The following is an 18,924-nucleotide window of genomic DNA, read 5'->3' as shown; positions in this document are numbered from 1 at the left end:
ACTTCCTCGTAGCTCCTACTCCCGAGGCAATTTTGAAGTGGAAGCTGCTCGTTTCGGAGCCAGAGCTATAAAATTATTTAGCAGCGTCCCCGCCTCGCAGTGCCACTACTCACAGGCTTTGCCCGGCTCTAAGATGGCTGCCCACAGCCTTCCGCCCGGCCTCTTCTTTGCCCGGTTCCAAGATGACGGCTTCATTCCCCCTGCGAGCTGACCCTCCCCTGCGCACGCGCCCCTCCTCCCGCCCCCTCCCATCTGCGCGGGCTTCTGACCTCACTTCCTCTTGTGCAGCAGCCATTTTGTCTTTCCGTTGCTGCTGCTGCCCGAGCTTCTCCCTCCTACCCGCCGCCGCTGGCTGCGAAACTCCAGTTCCCCCCCGGGCCTGGCTCCCGCCGCCCGCGGGCCGCGCTCTCCGCCCTCCCCGCGACTGGGAGAGGGGCCGGCGGAGGCGCGGGAGGCCCCGACCCTTCTTCCTTCGGCAGCGCATGCTCTCCTTGTCCCGGGAGGCGCCGCCGCAGCCCCACGGACCCCTCGGCGAGGGCCGGGGCGCCTCTCCCCTCCCCGGGCCCGCCGCATGTGACTGGCCCGGGCGGGCACCGTCCCGTGCGGAGACGCTGTCCCGCGGCCGCCTCCGCTCCGGGGGCGAGAGGCTGACCCTCCTCCACCTCCACCCGCCCTCCGCGAGCGGCGTGTCCTTGCTTGGCGGCGCGGGGGGAAGCCCAGCGTGGCTCTTAGAGCGCGGGGGAGCCGCGCGGAGACTGCCCCTTCATCCCCTCCTCCTCTTCCTCCCTCTGCCCCGCCATGTCCAGCGAGGAGAGCTACCTGGCCATCCTGCGCTACCTGACCAACGAGCGGGAGCCCTACGCGCCGGGGACGGAGGGCAACGCCAAGCGAAAGATCCGCAAAGCCGCCGCCTGCTACGTGGTGCGCGGCGGCACCCTCTACTACCAGCGGCGGCAGCGGGACCAGCAGCGCTTCGCCGAGCTCGAGGTGGTGCTGCAGGCCGAGCGCCGCGCCCGCCTCATCCGCGCCGCCCACCTGGCGCCTGACGGTGCCCACCGCACCCGGCTGCAGACCTGGCAGGGGCTCTCGCAGAAGTACTGGTGGCGAGGTGAGAGGGCGAGGCGGGGACGGCCGGTCAGCGGCAGCAAGCCCAGCGAGGCGGCGGGAGAAAGGCGGCTGGAGGGAGCCGGGGTTACAGCCCCCTGCGGCGCTTGGGTCCGTGGCCGGGTTTGTGACGGGGAATGGCTGTGTACCCTCCCTGCAGAAAGCAGGAGGGGACTGTTGGTTGCTGAATGACCGGCGCCTTGCTGCGACTGTAGGTCACTCCTTACGAGGCAGGCCTCGCTGTGTGAGTTACACCCCGGTCAGCAAGTTGTCCTATGGCATCTTAGTAGCGGTATGTTGAATGTTTGGAGACACAGGGCATGTCTGTCCCCATCCAAGTCTTGCATACAGCCCACTTAAGGTAGTGATTTCTCAACTTGTACGCTTTCTATAGGGCTATAATCCATTCCATACGACCTAGTTCAGCTTTTAACCTCATGATACCGTTTCCAACTAGCATGTGGATGGTGTTCCCGTTTAAATAGTAGAACCGCCAGGGATGGCTTGTAGTCCTTGTGCTCATTGTTACATTTGTCCCTTTCTTCTAGTGAGATGCTGAAATGACCAAACTGATTCTCAGCTGGGTCCTGAGTGATATCACAGCTGTTAGAAATGGTGGTGTGTGAGCAGCAGTAATTCCCAATCGGGGCCTTCTTTTGGTTGAGCCAATGACTTGGTATCTGTGTTCCCTTTAGATTTGGTGTTCTACTTCTACTCTTGCGTATTGAACAATATCCCGCTTTTCAGTTGTCCAGGGCCCAATTTCTGTTTGTACTGCTTCTCTTGTTCTGCTTTTTTGGTCCGTCAGTCAGCACATCTACCATTTCAGCTTTAGTTTTGGCTATCTTGATTTGGAGGCTTTTTGGTCTAGCTGCAGCACATCCTTCCTAGGCCAGATCTCATTGGCTTGAAAAATCTTTGTGCAAAAGGATTTGGTGTCGCAAAGTTGATGCATCTGTTCTGTGTGATGGTCATCTTGCCTTTATCTGGGTTCTCATCGTCTGCCCAATATTGGACTGTTCTGGCACCTACTGTCATCTTATGCTGGAAATTTCCTTAATGGCCCTCAGTGTATCTTCTGTGCATCAGAAGAGGGCATTCTGTATTTTGCATCTTCTGATCTTTTTGGTCACCCTTATTTGCACAACCTGTATTCTCTTATTTCTCTTGCACAGAGAATAGTAAAATTCATGCCCTGCTTTCAGCTCAAGTGCTTTATTTCTTATCTGTCTCCTTGGAAACACTGGTTTCCCCTACCATTAGAGTCCTTTTCTGCTGCTAATGGACAGCAGCTTTGACCCAGTTGTCATCCCGAAATGAGTGCCAGTCTGTTGTGTCCGTTTTGTAACTGGGAAGCAACAGGTTGGAGTGTGGCCCAGTGGCCAGGAGTGGTGTTAGATACGGGATCTGAAGACCAGAAACCTTCTGTCCTGAGAACTAGCCTTGGTTTCAGATGAAATCAAGGGAATGTAAAAATGTTTGAAAGGGGCATGAATGTCTTGGGTTACCTCAAGTCTGTGTTTTCCTGATCCTTACAGAGATATGAATATAATGGTAGTGCATCTCATGCTGTGAAAAGGTGTGGGCAGTGCAAGTCTAACGGTGTCAGCCAAGTTTTTTAGCTATACTAGATTTTGAACTGTAGAGACACAGCTGTTATTTCGTATGCTTTGATATTGTCCTAGTGAAGAAAATGAATCTGGGTTGAAAGCCAGACACTGAACGTGCCTTGGTACCTGGAAGAGGACCCTGATCTTGGGAACTGTTGAGTATCTGAAATTACTTAGTTACACTGGTTAAAGTACTGGTGGGAAATGAATGTCTTTTAAATTCCAAAATCAGAAGCAATTGATTTAAATCGGTGTTAATGATACATAGCAGCCTCATTGCGTGTAACACTGTTGGTCCCAATTTTGCAAAAGCCCTTGGGTGAACCTTCTAATTCTTGCCCCCTTCAGTAAGGACAAACTGCGATCTGCTTTTGTGGGCTAAATGCAGGATCAGGTTAGAGCTTTCATTGTCTTGGGATTCCTAGGGTGAATGTATAAATACAAATATTTTTTTCTAGCCTTAAAAATCTTTCTGGGAGAGTCTGTTTGATATAGTGATGTTCCAAATGTTCTATGTCAAAATAACAGTGGGTTACAGTAGGGACATACAGTATCACAGATTAGTGTGCAAGTAGCAGAACTGGTAGAAAGTCAGAGAAGGGGAAATGTAGGTGACTGACTTATTTTTTCTCAGTAAGTGCGTAATATTGTTTTGTTAATCACCTACATATTTAATTGCATGCTTAAGGTAAATTGAATGAATATTAGAAGCCTAATTAACCTCCATTAATTTTTCTTAGGTATTCTTAAGCAGGTTAAAGATTACATTAAAGAATGCAGCAAGTGCCAGGAAAAACTAGATCGCTCTAGATCTCTGTCAGATCCGTCGGAAATGCTGGAGGAACTAGGACTGGATGCAAAATCTCATGAAGACAGTAATGAAACAGATGATGAATTGAGTAACACAGCATCAATCCCAGATACGTCCCCAAAGCCTGTGAAGAAGAAGCCAATAGCAAAGCATGAGCTTGTATTTGTAAGTACTGCTGTTTACATCTGAATATATTTTAGATGTTTGTTAATGTGTTCTTAGTCACACACTTATTTTCGATTGTTGTGATAATCTTACGATAGTAAGATGACGTAAATTTTGCCGAAGATCTTCAACATGTGGAAATGGGTTACTGGTATATATGACATGAAATGAATTATAGTACATGATCTTTGGAAAATAAAATCACTCCGACTCTTATTTATTCATATAGGACCCATGGGAAAATGAATGGCAAAAGTATAAGTAGTAAAGCATTACGTACAAGATTCTCATGGAATCTGTATCTGTTCCTTAATAAATGATACTATATTTATATATTAAATTCTTGATGATAACTGGGGGCTCATACACATGTAAAGACTTTTGAATCTGGAAACAGTTTCAGACTGTAGCATTGAAAAATACAATCAAAGAACTGTTTCAATATTCATGTCTTCCCATTTTTTCCAGTTATCTGTTTTAACTGTGCTTGGAGGGAGGGTGAGACTTGTCATATTTAAAGAAAGAAAACAATAGTAAAGTTAAGCTGTACATTATACAGACTTGAACTGATTGTATGGTTGCAAAAAATAAACCTTTTCTGTGTTTCAGTGTGAATGCTTAAAAAGGCACAGTCTAAATGTAATGAAGTTCTCATAATGTTGTTTATGACAGGTTGACAGTAAGGGCCTTGTGAAGCAGTCATCTTCCAAACATTGTCTGTCAGTCTTAAACCAACTGAATCAGCAGAGGCTTTCCAATCAGTTCTGTGATGTGACTCTGCTGATTGAAGGAGAGGAGTACAAAGCTCACAAATCTGTCTTGGCAGCCAACAGCGAGTACTTCCGAGAGCTCTTCATTGAAAAGGGAGCTATCTCTAGTCATGAAGCTGTAGTGGATCTGTCAGGTGAATTGTTGTGGGTTTCAAAGCTAGAAATCATAATATCCTAAGTAAGGTGTATGGTATTTGATTCAGTCTTTTTTGAGTGTTTAAGACAACCAAATATTTTATCTTGTTTTTTTCTCCCTTTTAATCTAAAAGTATTTTGTGTGAATTTTAATGGTAAAGTGATCGCTCTTGTTTTGCATAATCTGATCTTCCATATTGAATGGACTATGGGATTTCATCGTAAAATTTCTGAGAAGTTTTGGATTGATTTTTTTTTTTTACCTTGCTTAGGCAGGTTTTCTCCTTGTTTTAGTCACAAACATTAAAAAAGGGAACATAACCAAATGCTTGAATGTATCAAGAGATGTTGACTAGCTTCTCAGAGAGCTGTTTTGCTGAACAAATACTAAATTGATTTTTATGTCTGTAAAACACTATTATACATGTTTCTGCTTATTTCTGAAACCTTCTGGTACCTTAATGACAGGAGACGATCCTAAAATAAATGTTCTAAAAATACCTTTGTAGCGATGAAGAATATCATACAGAATATATGCCTACTGTGTTGCTTTCTCATTAATTTCTTAACTGTGTCCGTCTCTGCATGAACAATAGACATGCATGAACAATAGATTTCTAGTATGATGGTCCAGAAGGTCCCCCAAATTAAATATTTGATTCATAATTTACAGAATTGTGGAAAATTATACCAAATGATTACTTTTTTTAAGCATTGCTATCTATGTATCCATACCTTTATCTCTTTCATTAGCCACTTCCTCGTCTTATTTTTCTGCCACATCAGTTGTTACTTAAATCCTGACTACTTTCTGAATGTAGCAGGTCCAGAAAGACTTCGGTTAAATTAGGGTTAATCTGCTTCAAAAATATTGTGGCTCTGCCAGCATCTTGAAACATTCTTCTAGAGAATATTATTGTGAAAATACCTCAGTCCTACTTATTGGAAAAGTTGTCTGAGCTTAATTCCATATAAAAAATACAGAAGGAGGATGCTTTTGTATAAATGACAATTAATTGAGTCCTGGTAGCGGGCTGCAATGTTACTTGCAAGCATGTTTCACTCTAAATTTCAGACTTAACCATATCAGAGGTGAACTCTTGTATCCATGATGGGATGTTTTGGTGTAATTTGGGGTCATCAGTGTTTGCTCTAATCTCTTGTTTTATTCCTGGTAGGGTTCTGCAAGTCCAGTTTCCTGCCTCTATTGGAATTTGCTTATACTTCAGAATTAACTTTTGACTTCTGTAGTATGGCAGAAGTGGCCATGCTTGCCCGGCATCTCTTTATGTCAGAGGTCCTCGAAATCTGTGAAAATGTGCACAAACAGATGGAAGAGAAACAAATTACAGTGTACCAAAAGGGAGATGTTCAAACAGTAGAGTCGACACAAAATTTAGCAGAGCAGACTGAAGCTGAGACACAGCTCGTGGACGGTGCTGAGCAACCCAGGCTGGCAGCCAGCGAAGTGCCAATAGCTGTGAATGGAGCTCCTTCCTCTGCTGGGCCAGAGGAGGCAGCAGCACCCCAGCCTGGCCTCCTGCCCCCAGAGCCTGTAGAGGCCACTCCGGATGATCTTTTGAAGCCTGTGGAGCAGTGTGAAACAACTGAAAATTATGTCAAGGTGCAGCTGCCGGAGAGCATTTCAAATAGCGCCATGTCTGTCATAGAGGCTGAGCCATCGGCTGTGGAAGCCATGGAGACACAAAGTCAAATGGAAATCGAGACAGATCAAAATGAAGGTAGTAAAGCAAATGTGGACACTGCTTCTGAAGACTCCTCGGAAGCAGTCAAAGAAAAACGTGGCAGGCAAAGTAAAGAAGAGAGCGTTTCAGTTTCACAACCAGAAAGCCTATCTTCCAGCCAAGATGATACTTACAAAAGCAAGCTTCGCCAGCGTTCTGTTAGTGAAGGGGGATATATCAGACTGCATAAAGGAATTGAAAAAAAACTGCAAAATAGAAAGGCAAATCCTAAATCTGCAATACAGCAGGTATTCTATTTGTCTTGAGGCCTGTTGTCATTATCCATCCAGTGTTTTGAGACCAATCTGAAAAGACTGTTTCCTGACTCCAAGCACTGTCTGGCAAATGTTTTTCTTTTTCGAGCATTAACATTACTGCAAACCAAAGTAACTTTTGAGATGTGACAGTTGTGCAAAAAAAAGCTCCCAACAAACCACTGGCATAAAAATTCTTTCCGTATTGAAGATCTTTAGAATGCTTAGTGACCTTAGCCCAGCTTGAGTATCTTCTCACCGCTTCTTATGCTTGGACAGAAAGTGTATCTGCTCCCTAAAATTCGTAGTGATCCGGGAGTTTAATTCATAACTAGTATGTGTGTATGTCAGTCATTGATAAATGTATTTATCTATTAGAGAAGTGAGACCCTACGTTTGTTAAGACTTGAAAACAGAGCATTGGGGATGAAAAATTTGACATCCTGTGTAGTTATTAAGACATAGTCATAGTCACAATAACACAGTCCTGCTGCTTTCAGGTTGGGGTCAGTTCTGGGGAAAAAAGGAGTTTCAGAGAGCGCTGGGTCAAAACTCTAGCACTCAGACATATTAAATGTTTAGTAATTGAACTAGTTCTTTAATTTTTTTTTTTTTTTAATGAAATGACCTTTCTCCTTCCCCTTCAGGAGCCTTTCCTCTTTTAGTGCCTACGGATAGCTGACATTTACCTCACTGAGCATTAATACATTTGTCTTTGTGACAGTACACTTTGCCTTACTCATTCTGCATGGGCTAAATCTTACGAAGAACTGTTAATTTCCAGAGGGGTTCTGTGAGATGTTTACATACTAGAGCCACCAGTCCTATCTGCAGGGGGATAATTTGTTATGATTGCGACACCCTCAGAGATAGAAATTATAGCATTAGTCTCCTTTTACAGATGGACAACATAAAGCTAGCACAATCAAAATATTTGAGCAACCTATTTATGATGGTTGGAGAATGACAAATTTTTGTTCTGTTTTGGGAGGGGGAATATCTGCCTTCAGGAACAGCTCCTGTTAACTTATTTTGCGGTTTTAATATCTGGCCCTGTGACAGATGAGGTCTACAGGCAGTGGCCGCCTGTGGAAATCAAACTGATTTAGGTAATTGCTCAGAATTTAATTCAGGAATAGGTTGCTGCTTTCCTAACTCATAGCTTTTTAGCATCTTAGTTTCATGCATCCCTTAACTCCCCCCATGACACTGGATGTTATATAAGCATTGGGAAGGAGACTCTCCTTCCTGAGTTCCCAGCTTTGATGCTGGAAGAATAACAAGAAAGAGAGGTTGCAGTAAAAACGCTGCTGGCTTTTGAATTTCAGTAATTGCAGTTGGCATGGAGATGTTGGGGATTAAGTGTGCTTTGTATGAATGGATTATTTTCCAAGATGTTACTAATAGTCTACTGTACGAAGTTATTTTTTATGGCTTCACAATTTAGGTAAGTTTGCATAAATTTTCAGAGCAACAGCAAAATTAAAAAAAAAAAAAAAAAGTGTTGTCCCTGTGTTGAGTTTCAGTTTGTTTGTGAGAGACATGGAAGGGTGAGCATGTTTCCAAAAACTGTTAGATACTTCACTTGTTGAGAGAACAGGAAGAAGAAATGGGCGTGCATTGTACTTTTTTCCCTTGCCTTATTCTCAGAAACCTGAAGAGGAGAGACCTGATACAGGAAATTTCAGTCTGCTTAGTTACAATTTGTCTTTTAAAGAATTTGACAGCAAGTTTCTACAAAGGAAAACAAGATTACCAGCTCCAGGTAGCACTGCCAATACTGCCTAACAGAAAACCCACTAGTGAAGCTGGAATGCTTAACCAGAATGAACTTTGCTTGTACTTTTTTGTACAGGTTGTTAATAACTCAGTTTTTGCTGGCTGGTAAAAATTAATTATGCCACTTTTTTTTTTTTATTAATCTGATGACTTCTGTAGTAAAGCAAATGTAAATGCTGAAAAGGGAAGTTGGAGTTTAGGAAAGGGTTGGAAACATTTGATAGAAATTGTGACTGGCAGTACTTGTGGTTCCTCTGTAACTATCCCTTAGCTTTCACTTAGGCAGTTACTCAGGGTTGAATAGTTTGTTGCCTCTGAACTGGTAAGTCATTGTGTGCCTATAATTATAATCAATTTATGGTTTTGAAACAAGACCAGTTTTTCACCCACCATGAGATCTGTAGTTTTGCAGTGAACTGAAAGGGGGTAACACTCTAGCAGCTAAGTAAACTGAGCAAAATAAGTGGTGTTATAGTATTGCACAGAAGCATCAGCTTTAGTACTAACTAGCAGAGGAAATAGAAAATACAGTGTAGTAAAGTTCATTCAGGGATTGTGTTTTTCCAACTTAGGTTGCCATGAAGCTGGTACAAAGAGGGAGAAAAATGAAACAGCCCAAAAGAGAGACCACGGAAAATAATGAAGTAGAAGCTCAGCACAAATGCACTGAGTGTGGAATGGTGTTCCAGCGGCGCTATGCACTTATAATGCACACACTGAAACATGAAAGATCTAAAGATTATAAATGCCCGGTGAGTTTGGTGGGGTTTTTTTTCTGTAAACCTCCCTTTTTATGAAAATTAATTCAGTAATGACACTAGTAATTATTTTTCTCGCCTCTTTTCGTCATGTATTTATTTTCTTTATGGATTTCAGAGAAGGATGCAGTCCAGATCTGGATGGAGTGAGTAAAATGTAGTGCAACTCTATGGCCTGACAGCACTGTGTGATATTGGAGTGTACTTGCTGCTCAAGACAGTGCTTCAGTGGGCTTTACTTTTAATCTTACCAGTAAATTTGCAACTGTGTTTAGATTAGCCTGGAAGGTAGCCTCATTGGGAAGTGATCAGTGGTTCTGTCAGTAGTCATAAAATTCAAAATTTACAGCTATTACTTAACCTGAGATAAAATGCCTATTGGAGTCAAGTTATAGACCTAGCAAATCATATTGCTATATTAAAACCTTTGATTACACCTTTTTTTGAAATAATTTTGGAGTATGAAATGCAAAGTGAAGTTGTAATATTTTCTTTCACAGTTATGTAAAAAAGAATTCCAGTATGGTGCCTCCCTGCGAGCCCATCTCGTCCGGCACACTCGGAAGACCGAAGTGAACACTGCAGCTGCTAATGTAGAAGAGACAGGTGTGCCTTCGGTGAAAGGGAGAACTAAACGTGAATTTATATGTGATATATGTGGGAGAACTCTACCTAAGCTCTATTCTCTCAGAATACATATGCTCAAACATACAGGTGTAAAACCACACGCATGCAAGGTAAAGAGAAAGTCCTTTTACTCTGTAATCAAATTATTAATGTTTTCTTGATATTTTAGTATTGATACTCTGTCCTAAAACTTAGGTTAATTTAGGTCACTTCAGAATGGGGAAAACTACTGTAACATTCCTGATGAAAATTCGTGTAGTCCAAGACTGAGAAAACTAGAATGAAGTTGAATCATGAAAGTTCATACTCCTGTGTCTAGAAGAATGTCTTCCCTTGAGTATTCTTTTTTAACAGACCAGTTCTGCCACTGGTGCGAAATCACAGGCTTGGCTGTCCTGGTTCCCAAGAAATACAGGAGGTTTTGTTGTGTTTGAAGTTAAACACCTATTTCATAATGAGTTTTATTTGTCCTATTCCACCGGATATGGATTTTTTTAGGTTTGTGGAAAGACCTTTACGTATAAGCATGGATTAAAAATGCACTTAGCTCTCCATGAAGTACAGAAACAGTTCAAGTGTGATTTGTGTGAAAAGTCTTTTGTCACAAAAAGAAGTCTTCAGGAACATATGAGCATTCATACAGGTAAGTGATGAGAAAGAGGATTCTCTTACTTTGGTTGACTATTGTATGCTGCTGAACTTTAACATTGTTCTTCAGTGTCAAAGGAACTGTTTAAAAAATAAATAGTAGTTTCTTCTTTTTCTTCTATTGGTCAGGTGGCTGAGATAGAGGAAAGTAGTAATTTTACATTTATTTTCTGGGCTTATTTCACTGTAGTTTAATCTTATTATGCAAATGTTCTGTACAAGAACAGGAAATCATGGTTGATCTGTTCCTGTGTTTTTATGTACATGTTTATGCCTCTATCATGTCAATTCAACAAAGATAGGCAACAGGCTGGAATGTTCTGGAGCACTTACACTTGCAGCCTATCCTTTCAGAGGAAAGCATGTTAAGTTAAATTTCTGAGAATCTCCATATATGTTTTACAAGAATTGCTGTGCTAATTTTATAAAACTGAAATTTTATAAAACCCAGTATCTTGAAAGATCTCAGCATGTGAAAGATGACAGTGTAATAATTTAATACAAGCACAGCTTTAAAACTGGAATATGTAGAAGTTGTCAGTGTTCCTTGTTTCCTGAGTTGGGTGGAATCAAAAGTAAGAGACTGTTTTTGTTTAAGACAATTCGTTCCAGAAATGAAGGAATTTATATTACTACTCGGCACTCCTAAATTTATGAATTGGAGTATAAAACTTTTATTTTAAGGTGGTGTTCCACAAATTCAAGATGCAAGTCATCCATAAGCAATGCTGCATTGCTGGAGAAGTTGCATATTACATGAACACAGACAATTTATTTTTTTTTTTTTCCACACGACAGCAATTTTTTAGGTTGTTTGCATTTCATGACTGATTAGTAGTTGCAATGTTGTACCTGTGTTTAAAAACATGCAATAAAGTAATTTAGAGTTGCTGCTCCCCCCTGTCTGTATTACATTGGCACATAGAAAATACACTTTAAAATTCCATCTGTGTATAATTAAACCAATTTCTCTTTGGAGCACTGCTCTGATTACCTAAGGTAAATTATGTGCAGAAAAAACACACTCTCTCACAAAGCACTCCAGAGATATGGAGGCCTGGCTTTGTAACATATTTTGGGTTTTTGTTTGTTTGTGTCTCTTTTTGTCAGGAGAATCCAAGTATCTTTGCTCCATCTGTGGAAAATCTTTCCACAGGGCATCAGGACTCAGTAAACACATAAAGAAACACCAGCCAAAGCCTGAAGTTCGTGGATATCAGTGTACTCAGTAAGTTACTTGGTGGCTTTTTTGGTGGGATTTTTTTCTTACCATTAATGATCCTAGTAATTTTAAAGATCAAAACCAGCTCCTTGTTGTAGCCTAAAACTGTTCACTGGCCTGGAATAAGACTTTTAAAGTATAAGAGTGAAAAATGCACTTTTATTAATACGTACATTGGAGAGCAAAAGCTTGTTTTTTAACCGTTCCCTAGATATAGTTTCATATAGTTGTTTTTTAATGAGTGTGTTTGCGCTTGTAGCTGAAATGTGGTTTCAAAGCGCAGTTGTAGGACAGATAGAAGAGTGTCAAGCTTGTCAGAGGCCAAGGGCCTTCAGCCTGTTCTTGCCCTTGAGAGTTGATTTCAGTTAAATTTGAAAATTTCTTCTACAGTCTGTGATGTCACATACTTGTGTGCACTGTAATACACACTGTGTTTAGCAAACAGCTCTGCAGGAACACCATAAATTGACGCTCACTGACTATTGTAGTTAACAATACAGGGACAGAACTGTTTAATGAAACATACTAGGGAAGGCAATTTTGGTTTTGAAGGAGAAATATATTTTAAAAATAAAAATTTTTACTCAAGGCAGTACAGTCATGGATGCAAAAGATCACCTTGACAGAGAAGATATTTTGATTCCCCAACTCCTTTAAAACAGACACAGTCCTTCTTTCTCCTACAGCAAAGATGTCTACTAAGAATATAATTCATGTTGTCACAAATGGTTTAGGGAGCTTCACTAAGCAATAACCAGGCTTCAGTTTCCTAGTTCAGTGGCTTGGTATATCTATCTCCCTACCAGGCTTCAGTTTGAGCTTCTTTGCCTGGTTGAACAAAGCTGAACATGAGTTATTTTTCTAAAATGTTCGTGGAAGTTTTCCAGTGAAGTAGCTATTTGCTTAAATTGCAGTAGTGCTTAAGAGTGTCAGAGCATGGTGGTGGTGGTTGCTTGAGTTTTTTACTTCTCTAATGGCTTTTCCAAATATGCAGTCCTTGAGGGGGGAATATCAAATGCCAATCTCATTCAAGATCCTTAGGTGTCTTTGTGATACTTTTTGATGTGGATCTGCAAACCGAGGATTGCTGAGAGCCCTGTTTAAACTGGAGTTGTTAGTTTTTCCAGCCTAGGAGGAGGTTGTTTGGGTGGCTCAGGGACCATCACCTTTTTTTTCTTCCTTTTTTCTTTTCCTTCTTTTCTTCCCCCCCCCCCCCAAAAAGCAAAGAACCTTTTTTTCCTCTCCAGAATGCTTATTCTACAGGAAATGTAATATTAAAAGTTTTGTTCCTATATGGAGACACTTTTTTTCTTTTCAGATTCCACTGGAGGTTGGGAATTCTGAGATTTAAGGTCAGGTTGGATGGGGAACTGAGCAACCTGATCTAGTTGAAGGTGTCCCTGCTCATTGCAGGGGGGTTGGACTAGATAGCCTTTAAAGATCCCGTCCAACCCAAAGATTCTAGGATTCCCTTATTCCAGAGGTTGATCAGCTGCAGAATCCTCCACCTTTCCTTGCTGGCATTTCTCTGCCTCTGTCTTTTCTTGACTCGTACAGGTATATGATGTTACATGAGGAAGAGATGCAGATGATCAGGCAAAGATGTCTGAAGAGCAGAATTTCTTTCAAAGGGAGAAAGCATGCCTTTGATTAGACTGACCTCTGTAGTTTTCATACCAAGAGGAGCTAGTGATTTGTAATTTTATATAGTCATACGCTGGCAAGGTATAAATGAAGGTAACTAGGAGTTTATCTGTAAGTTAGAACTAGGAGTTTACCTGGGTTTAGACGTATACAAGCAGTAAGCTAAAGAATGAGTATCACTACTTTCAGATGCTTTCTTTTAGGATTCTGAATTTGTCTTGTAATTTAAAAAAAAAAAACAAAAAACAAAAAAAAACCCAAAAACAACGAAACAACATTTGAGCATTACAGACAACAAATCCCAGTTATCTTTGTATCAATAATTAATCCTCTTTGGTTGAGGGAAGAAACAGCTGTTGCTATCCTCTTAAGTTCATATGGTATAATATAAATTTCTGATGTCTTCCAGTCAGTTTGCCTTTGATTATTGCCCATAAAAAAAACAGAAAGACTATAGTTACCCGTAACAGATGGAAGTATTACAGAGGTCCTCAAGTTATATTCCAGACTTTCAGATAAGCTGCTGTTCCTTTTAATTTTCCTTAGTTTGGAAAGGGATTGTGCTTTATATAGATGTTGATGATGCAATAGGTGTTGTCTTCTCAAAGTCTTTAGGTGCCATTAAAGCAGAGGGTTCCAGTGCCTTTGAAATCAGGATCTCAAAGATTCTTCTTACATGAACGCTAAAACTTTTACTGTTACAGGTGTGAAAAGAGTTTCTATGAAGCTAGAGACCTGCGGCAGCATATGAACAAACATTTAGGTGTGAAGCCATTTCAGTGTCAGTTCTGTGGAAAATGTTACAGTTGGAAGAAAGACTGGTATTCTCATGTAAAGTCTCATTCTGTCACAGACCCTTATAGGTAAGAGGAAATTCATTTAACAGCTGAAATGTACTAAGCAATATGAGGTTATACAGACTGTAGCCAGTCAGCAAGGAACTGCCTAGTCCATTGTTGAAGCACCAGTTGATTGATGTTGACTGGGGTCTTGAGTACTTGAGAACAGATGAGTGACTTCAAATAGCGTGGTCCAGCTGTTAACCTGCTGGCACAGTCCTGGAACTAATACATTTGAAGTTATAAGAGAATAAATATAGTTGAAGTAGTTAGAAATGCTTTGTATGTGATCTCACTTCCCTAGAGCAGTAAGTGGAAGCTTTGTGGCTGTGAATAAGAGAAAATACAGCTTAGTTCAACAGTGTTATTTCTAATTATGGAACTGCTTGTCTTATGAGACAGTATTCCCATTAAACTTTGCCCACTCTAATTAAAGTGCACTTTGGTTTAAAAAGCATAACCTAAGCATAGAATAACAGTTTCAATAGATTTCTCACTTGACACATTTTAGGTGCAATATATGTGGTAAAGAATTTTATGAGAAAGCTTTGTACAGAAGACATGTAAAGAAAGCCACACATGGTAAAAAAGGAAGAGCAAAACAAAATCTGGAGCGGGTTTGTGAACATTGCGGAAGAAAATTCACACAACTCCGGGAATATAGGAGACACATGAACAATCATGAAGGTATGTAGAAAACAAGTAGTCACGACGTGCGTCAACCCTTAAAAACATTATGGAAGAAGGGGTGACTGTTTCTTTGAGTCTGTGTATGTCCTGTGTTGCAAGACGCATAGAAGTTCTTACAGATTCTCCAGTTATAGTTTGATGCTAGTCCTGGTTTGTTAACTCGCGTCCAGTGATTCCCAGAAGTGGCTCTTGGGATCTTCCTAAAACTGCGGTCACACACAGAGACAGTGACAATTTGTTCTTCTCAGAACTTCAATGGAAGAGAAACTTTTTCAGAAGTGATTAAAAGATGTATATCTGGCAAAAAATTTGCTGTAGTAAAACATTCTCTAGTTTGCAAGGTGCACATGGTTAACAAAATACTCTTTGAACAGGAGAGTGATTGGCCTGAATTTAAAAAAATGACCACTGTTGGAAGTTGGTCAACTTCTTGATTTGTAACAAGCAGTAAACTATATGATGCTTGGGGAAGATATGAAAACATTTTGTATGGACAAAAAAGCATGTGCATTTTTACTTTAGATGTGAAGTATGATACTGATTTTTGAGTATTTGGTTGTTCCAGCTGTATTGGAAGTTTTACCTATACTCCTATCTTGGGGCAAAAAACACTTTTTTGAAGCATGTCTCCTTTTAAAGAGCTGTTATGAAGAAAAATAAGAGCTGTCTAACAATTGAAATAGAGATTTTGTCTGTTTCTAAACAGAGAAAGTGTTCTGTAATAGGTACCTAGGCTAAATCTACAGTAGCTGGAAAACCCAGTGTTGAAATAGTGTTTGTCACCACCCATGTGCCCCATTAGATGCTACAGACCACAGAACTCAGATGTTGTAAGGGAGAGTAAGATTATACAAACATCAGGTGCAGCATTTGAACATATGTGGTGTGGAGGAGGAGGGAGGAAGCTGTAGATGGCATGATAAGCTAGCTGGTTTGATGAGACATGTATAGTAAGATCTGCAGGAACCAAAGGGTGACTAGGAACGTAAGTGACAAATTCTGTTAAGTAAAACAAGTTTCAGAAAGGCATCAATGGCAAAAAATAATTAGAATTTTATTAAGTGGTATGTACTCAAAGTAGGGGAGAAACTGCATTAAAAGGAATTTTGAAAAGAAAATATTTCGGAAGTAAAAGGTTAGATTGGGCAGACTGCTTGTGAAAAATCTTACCATGTAATGTATTATGCTTGCATTGTATTTTAGTACGGAAATGGTAAACAGATCTCCTTCCTACGTAGAAAAAGTGGTAGTAATTCTTTTGTTCTTTTATACTGCTGTTCTGCCTGTGACTTCTCATCATCACTCATGCTATTTATGAATGCTGACGGTCATCTTTTCCTTGCTTTCCCTTCGAGAACAGGTGTGAAGCCATTTGAATGTCTAACTTGCGGAGTAGCCTGGGCCGATGCACGCTCGTTGAAGCGTCACGTGAGGACGCATACTGGAGAACGACCATATGTCTGTCCAGTGTGCAATGAAGCTTATATAGATGCCCGGACGCTACGGAAGCACATGACCAAGTTTCATAGGGACTACGTACCTTGCAAAATTATGCTGGAAAAAGATACTCTTCAGTTTCATAACCAGGGGACACAGGTGGAGCATGCCATCAGCATTTTAGCAGCAGACATGCAGGAACAAGAAACAGAGATCAGTGTTGGTGGCGGTGAGGTTGAGACTGTGGTAGTGACAGGAGAGACGCTTGAAGCCATCGAAGCAGTTGCAGCTACTGAGGAATGCACATCAGTCTCTACTCTTTCTGACCAAAGCATCATGCAGGTGGTAAATTATGTATTGGCGCAACAGCAAGGACAGAAAATGGCTGAAGTGACGCAGGCCATCGAAACTGTAGAAGTAGAAGTGGCCCATGTTACAAAGACGGACTGAATATAGTAGACGAGAGAGCAAGAAGGGTGTGATTACGATCTGTGAGCGCTAAGTATTTAACTGGCTATCTGAGGCTTACAGTGATACCTATTTTCAGTTAATCCCTGGTACTGAATGTCTTGGTGACGAAGTACTGCACCATGCATTATGGGGAAAAAGTTAAGAGGCTTCAGTGTGGGCCAAGGCTTTGAAGGCAAAGATTTCCACACTGGCCATAACTGGGGGGGGCGGGGGGGGGAGGTTGGAAGAGTAATGTTTTCTGTGTCATGGAGTAAGTATCATGCTGTAACTTAAAAAAAAAGGAAAATATAAAGAGGCTGCACTAAAAATTAAAATGCACAGCTATTGGTAGCATATTTTTACTTTTGTTTCTATGTGAATTTCATCAAGTTTGTGAGCAAATTACCTGTATTGGATTCTGTCTGTTTACTCCCCAGGACAAGGGGATAGTGGAATGCTTCGTGCAGCGTGTGCTTCATGCAACATACAGAAAATCTGAGGCTTTTTTGTTTGGGCCAATGCACCATCGGCAGTTAGTGGCTCCCAGTTTTGAAGAATTTGTTTAAATTCAAGATTGGTGGGTGGCAGGTCCAAGGTTCAGCAGAATGCTGTAAAATGTTTTACAGGTGATGGGTGGGGGTCCGCTGAAGCCTGAGGAAGTGGTTCTCTGAGACGGATTGTGAATTTCACTTGACCAGAGGACAGCTCACTGCAGGAAGACTGCTTAGAGAAGTGAGCCACTTTTCCTTTGTAAGCAAGGAGCTTACACATCAGCCTCTGTGCCCAACCGTGTTCCGTTTAATGATGTTCAGTTGCGTAAAGGAAGCCATCGCCTGCATTGTTGTATGTATCCAAAGCAGGCAACCTAATGATGGGTGTTTCTAATTTTGCATTACATTTGATGTAGAAACTCATAAATGAAAAAGGTCTAATGACACACTTCTTCGGGATATAAATATACTGATGAAGTCTAGCTAGTTATGATCTGATCTTGTCTTGTATCGTGTTGAAGGGAGGAGCCCTGGTAATTCCCAAATGGGGGACACAGCAATATCAGGATAGAGAACTATGAAAAACCTTAGTATGGGGTAAAAATCAAATTTGTCTCAAAATTACCAAAGTCTCTGGAAGACCTTATTAGTGCTGCTGTAAGAAAGTACTTCTAGGGCAAGGTAATTACCCAGTGTTACACCACATAGATGGAAAAATTCTTACTAGGTTTTCCTGCAAGTAAGCATGAGTCACAGCCATGCCTGGCCCAAATTTAAACATCTCTGATACCACGGACAGTGCACATCTTCATATGTGCACAGTGTGGGTTCTTTCATTGTTGTTTTTGTGGTGGTTGTTTGTTTTTTTTTTTAAAGAAACAAACATGTCTGTCGAGGTAACTGAAGGTGCTATGCACATGAACAATCAGAACTGTATTTTTTAAATTGTTCTTGGTCTATAGTATTACCAAATGTTTCCCAACTTTGACAGCAGCAAGGTATCCAAGGAGCCAGCAGCCTCTAATACTGCAGGGTAAACTTTGTAAACAAAGTTACATGCATATAGCTCTGTGCTACCTGTGAAAGGGATCCACTGAACAAAATTTAAGCAGAACCTGTGAGAAAGTTACCACCTCATTTGAATTAGTCTTTCTACCTTTCATCTTATTTAACTATTTGAGTATCTGTCTACTAAGCTATAGAATGGACTGTTCTTTTTATACTTTGCAAGCATGTAGATATGCAGTTGTTGAAAATTTTTTAAGCAGTTATGTAGTTTGAGTTCCTGCCTTGGATCTGAATTAATCTGTAGATGACTGTTTCAGAGGTCAAGGTCTTCCTGCAGAAAAGTAATGTAGTTATTTATACATCCTGCAGGCCTTTACAATTGTATTCTTTTCTAATTGCCAAATGGAGTAAAACTAAAATGATTACTTCAAAAAAAAAAATACTGCTAGCTGTAGCTCTTGAATTTTTGTATGATCAAGAATCTGGAGATAGCCATCCTGCTTAAAATACTGCCATTACGATGGAAAAAGATTTAAGAGCACTAGGTAAACTTTAAAATTTACTTCAATGTTTGTATCTTACAAATAATGATGTATTACTGAAGTGAGGAACTGTTCAAGGAAAAATAGCTGTAAATAGTGCTAGAACATTATTTGTATATTTAGTGTGTTACCTTACAACAAGAATATTACCAGCACCTTAGTTTAATCTTTGGTGCATTTATTTATTTGCCCAGC

The 18,924-nt window shown here is 40.7% G+C and overlaps 1 protein-coding gene across 1 annotated transcript; it reads left to right on the top strand.

The window, feature by feature from the left end:
• Window positions 1-798: 798 nt before the first annotated feature.
• ZBTB11 (zinc finger and BTB domain containing 11) lies at window positions 799-16,931 on the top strand (the record flags this gene model as incomplete). The annotated part of the gene is made up of 11 exons (XM_082014180.1): window positions 799-1,108; window positions 3,455-3,690; window positions 4,363-4,594; window positions 5,774-6,588; window positions 8,946-9,125; window positions 9,632-9,868; window positions 10,257-10,401; window positions 11,517-11,634; window positions 13,977-14,135; window positions 14,623-14,798; window positions 16,162-16,931. The coding sequence occupies 11 exons, from the start codon at window positions 799-801 to the stop codon at window positions 16,686-16,688; spliced, it is 3,135 nt and encodes a 1,044-aa protein (XP_081870306.1). The 3' UTR covers window positions 16,689-16,931.
• Between the last annotated feature and the right edge of the window lie 1,993 nt (window positions 16,932-18,924).

The sequence above is a fragment of the Phaethon aethereus genome (genome assembly GCF_964289735.1).
Source record: "Phaethon aethereus genome assembly, chromosome: 1".
NCBI classification, from domain to species: domain Eukaryota; kingdom Metazoa; phylum Chordata; class Aves; order Phaethontiformes; family Phaethontidae; genus Phaethon; species Phaethon aethereus.
This window is presented reverse-complemented; position numbering and strand designations above follow the sequence as displayed.